A 5,025-nucleotide genomic window follows, 5' to 3' on the forward strand; every position below is an offset into this window, starting at 1 on the left:
TAAACATTTCTCTATAATACAGAAATTGACTTTATTATTTCTTATGTTGGTATCATTTTAAATACTCTGTGGATCCACGCTATCACAACTTCAGATTGTCCAGAGAGATAAATCTTAACACAGTCTTATAACCTCCACTAATATAAATATATTTGCAAGGAACTTTGACCAGCAATACAAATTTTGAAACTTAAATAATTATTCTACAGTTATTTTAACAAAAAATTGCTACTGAGTACCAATATTGAAGGAAAACATAAAAAGATACAGCTTTAACTTCTAACACTCTGTATCAAGTGTAGCTTTATGAAAGGAATGTAAAAGAAAGTTATGTATTACAGACTCATTCTAAAAAGAGAAACAAAAATATGATGTGTTTAAGAAGAAGAATACTGTATATCTGCATTTTATCATAACTGACCATGTCAAGTCATAGTTTCTTCTTGCCTGCAAATGGAGGACGTTTGATCACAGATCTCCTAAAGTGTATATAAGCATTTGATTAAATCCTGTTCCTTGTGAAAATAAAGTTCATTTACACTTAGAGTGAACAACAATGAGGAGTTTGTTTTTATATTAAGACATTTAAGGACCTTGGTAGCCAGTACCAGTTGTATTTGCCAGTAGCTCCTCAGTTTTTGTCTCTTTTTTAAAAAATAAAGGTACAATCATAGTTATTCATTTACTTTAAAAATTCTAATGATGAAGAAAAGTAGCATTTATACATATAAGTCCTCATATAAATTATAAAACTCAAGTTTATCTTATAGAGTTCCATCCCCAGAAGAAGCATAAAGCACTTTTGTGGTACCTTCACCAGTAAATATTTGTATCACATCAAATCTGAGAAAAAAAAACAAAGATGATACTGCATCCCAAAGCCAAAAGAGAACATTCTTCTGATGCAGTCTCTTGTGACAGATATGCTCCATTGGATCACGTGACTTCCATGACTTGACTGAATTTCAAATAAAGGAAACATAAGGATCACCTCACCAGTTCAGTAGGTATAAGAAACATCAGTGAACAGCAGACTCATCCCATTTGAGGTTAACAGTCTTTGGAAGACAACAAGGAGGGAGTTTAAAACTAAGACAGTAAAAACAAATAATAATAATAACAATAATGAGGTAAACTCCCCTAAGAAGGCCAAATAGGCTGAGACGTCAGGAGAGAGTTCGATTGTACCTGACACCCAAATGTTTCTGTAGCCAGAGTTCAGCAAGCTGCATGGTAGAGGCAAATGTACTTGCTTTGGACCCTAAGCACATTTTGTACTGTTTTGGATCTAAATTGGGGTCACACTGAACTGGATGAAAAATGTGGACGACTCCTACTTCTTGACTTCTGAAAGCCTTCAAGCCAGATGTTATCACTTTAGTAAAGAGGTCTACATCCTCCAGTCCCCAGCCTTGAATTGAGGTATCAAATCCACCAGCAGTAAGTAGATCACTTTTGTAAATACAGGTAATTCCAAATCCATACTCCCTCCAAAATCCAGTTCTTTTTGTAAAAACAAAACTACTGTCTGCTGGACCTTTACCTCCATATATTACTTTTGGATCATATTGGCTAAAGATGATAGGGTAGTAAACCTGTTCTCCCTGAATAGTGTTATCTCTGCATCGCTGGAGGAAGTCTGGTGTGAATACCAGATCAACATCACAGAAGAGCAGCAAAGTGCCGTTGTCAAATTGAGATGAGGCCATTTCAAGACCTAAACCTCTAGAAAACTTTCCTGCCATGGGAATTAGGGTCATATCTGCCTTAGGATACTTAATCCTGTATTCTTTCATTAGCTCTATGTGTTTGCTGGAGTCTTGCCCCGACTCACCACTGAAGAGAATTATTGCCAGCTTTACATTCTGCCTGGGAATCAGACATGTCTTCTCAAAGTTATCCATAAATCTTGAGAAAATGTCAAATCTTCCTGTGAGAGGGACAAGAATATGTATTTTCTTGTCACTGCGTCCCCCAATGTCTTTGGTGCCTTGGAATGATGAAGAAAAAATCTTTAAAGAATTTGAAAGAAAAGAGAAAGACTGAGTGCCAGTGTTGGTACCCTCCAGAAGGCTTCTTACATCCAGCTCCTCTGCTTCTTTGAAGAAAGGCTTGCTAAACAATTGCTGAAGGTAAGCGTGGCGTCTCACAGGAACAGTAACTTTCCTTCCTTTGTGCCTTTTGTACAAAAGCAGTAAATCCAGGATGTACTCCACTCCATGCAGAGGGTCCACCCTGCGGTAGCCGTACTGTATTTCCTTGAAATCAATAAGCCTTCCTCTAGATCTAGAGTTCTCATTTATCATTTCCATGACTTGCATCACAGTGTCATCCAGTGCAGCCCGCAGGACGCTGCTCAGGCTCTGCCGGGGTGGCTGGTTCTCCACCATTGAGTAAAGAAATTTTCCTGTCAGAAACTCCCACTCGATGACTTCATCCCTTTCATGTGGTTGGAAATGACTGAAAGATGGCAGCACTCCCAGTTGCTGATCTTCCTTACTCACTTCACTGTTACTGAGCTTGCTCATCAGGGCACTTTCTCTATGGAGCTGGATGGTCCGATAGCGCAGTTCAGAAATTTTGCGACTCAGTATGTAGTTGTGCAGCCTGTATTGGTAGGCCGGTCTTTTGTTTGGATGAAGTGTTATGGCGGTGTGAATCTTGCTGTTGTGAAGATCTTGAATGTAACCCTTGCGGTTGTGTTCATAGTTTTCGTGGAATAACTGTTGCATCTAGAAAGAAAGAGAGAGAGAAAACAGACATTAGGTGGAAGTGTTTCTGCCCACAAAAGGACTCACATTGGTACTGCTGATCATTATCAATTCTAATAGATCACAGCTACTCTTAGGTCCAGAACTTTAAAGTGTTCAGTAGATCTTGTTTACACTGTTTCAGTACTGTCCACAGTAAGAAAATACGGTCCTGTAACTAAACAGAAGGGCCGATATCTTGGGTTTACCTTTACCTAACTACAAACTAAAAGAAACACTTAACCAAAGGTCTATAGTTAACATTTCTGAGTTCCTAGGTGCAGGTTGAATGCTGCTATGCATGAAACACTAAGTCTTCACCTACATCTAAACTCTCATTAGCACAGATCCTTAATGAAAGGTTAATAACACTGACGATTTTTAAGAAGACCTTAGATTTACATCTGTGGAGCACAAAGCTGTCTGTATTTCCTGCAGACATATGCAAACGGATAGTGCTACCTAAAATTCAAAAACTGAATGGACTTCATTTCAGCAAAACTATTTTTTTTTTGCATAGAGGTAAAGAATTCAATGACTGAAATATAACTTTGGAATATGTATGTTGGCAGGGATACACATAACAGTACGTCAGTTAAGCTATACATCAGGCTAGTATAACTCACCCTCAGTAACTGTCAATTTATTTCTGTGGCAAGAAGACATTCTACTTCTGTGAAATTAGTTACTGTAATATCTTCTAAACAGTGAAGAGATACATTTTATGGCTGAAGCACACATCTAGGATTTAAACTACCTGGCCTTTACACCTTTCTGCGCTAAGAGCTAAACTATGACCAAATCATAACACTTTCTTGGACTCAGTTTATTCCCTCAAAAACCCCTTATCTCATTATTAATTTAGTGTAATATATATTTATTCTTAAATGGTAAATAATATGGAGGAGTAAAATATTAACATCATAAATACATTTAACACCCACCACTCTTTGCTAAGCTAACACCTACTAACTTCACAAACAGAATTATTTCCCATGAGGAGCAGATAAAGGAGAAGATGCTGCTCTTTTTCATCTGCAGACAGACTGGTCTGTAATTAATACAAACGGAAAATGTGCTAATTAGATAGAAAATGTTCAAGGAGGTGTTGTCAGCTTGACCTATAAACAGATTTTGAGATGGGTATTGAAGTTTGCATTTTATACACTGAGGAAATCAAGAGAGGTCAGGTCTGATGACACAACATCTCAGACTCAAAACATTTAGCTCATTTTACTGCAATTCTTTCTAGAACGGACGTTTTGCTACTAGAAGTAATGTTAAGCATAGGGCAATAAATGCAAAATAACTCCCAACAAAGATAAGAACTATGACTATTATTTAAAAATCCATCAGCATGTATGGGAAATACACACTGTCATATTTAGAAAAACAGAATTTTAATACAAAATTTCTCGACTCTCCCTCCCACCCCATTCAGACCCTGAATTACTCTGCTTGAGCAAACATAGCTACCACTATCAGGCTGGTTGGTATTTTTGAGGCTACAGTCATATAACATGGACAAAAGCAACAGCACAAGTCTGAGAATTACCTTAACCTATCTTAAATTTGCCTTTAATAAAACAGATATGCCTGTTATACTAAAGCAAGAGTAAGCATGAAAAAATATACATAGATACAAAATGACTCAAATAATCCTTGTTCACAGAATTCCTACCTAAGGCTGTCACAGCCTATTGTTCTGTCCTGGGAGACGGGTATTTTGCTTGTCACATAAAATGAGGTTTGGGTGATTTCCTTGCTATCATAGAGAAAGGAATCAACACCATCAGTACTGAGTCAGCATTTAACCAGCAGTCCTGACAAAATTGAAATATGGCTTCCTTGAGGACAAGGGATGCACACTGTCAGGACAGGCAGGTTAGAGACTAGGGATTGAGCTAGAGAAAAGTGGGCTGGATGAGGATATTTGCTCTTTGGAATAATCATCTTCCCTTCTGCTTCCACAATTTACATTTTGAATAACGAGAAAAGATCAGCTGATCAGGTGGGATTTTCACCTCTCCGGTTTTAACTCACACTCCCGTCCTGGCCTCTTTTATTTAAAGCTGTTGGCTGTGTTCTCTGCAAGATGACAGTGCTTCTCTATTATCTTTTTTCTGGAAAAATAGAATCCATGATTTTCATGTTTAGAAATTCACATTAAAACCCCCTTCTAGGAAAATAAAAGTCTAACATTGAAAATAAGAAGAGAAAGAGGGGGAGGCTGTTTTGCTGCTGAATGGTATCAATATCCTTCTTCAAAAACCCT

General features: G+C 37.6%; 1 protein-coding gene across 1 annotated transcript; it reads right to left on the reverse strand.

The window, feature by feature from the left end:
- Nucleotides 1-641: 641 nt before the first annotated feature.
- Nucleotides 642-2,732, reverse strand: LOC104271157 (chondroitin sulfate synthase 3-like; the record flags this gene model as incomplete). Its single annotated transcript, XM_009865748.1, has 1 exon — nt 642-2,732. A coding segment is annotated over one exon (1,566 nt), but the record flags the coding sequence as incomplete, so codon positions are not given.
- Between the last annotated feature and the right edge of the window lie 2,293 nt (nt 2,733-5,025).

The sequence above is a fragment of the Apaloderma vittatum genome, unplaced genomic scaffold (assembly GCF_000703405.1).
Source record: "Apaloderma vittatum isolate BGI_N311 unplaced genomic scaffold, ASM70340v1 scaffold8513, whole genome shotgun sequence".
NCBI lineage: Eukaryota > Metazoa > Chordata > Aves > Trogoniformes > Trogonidae > Apaloderma > Apaloderma vittatum.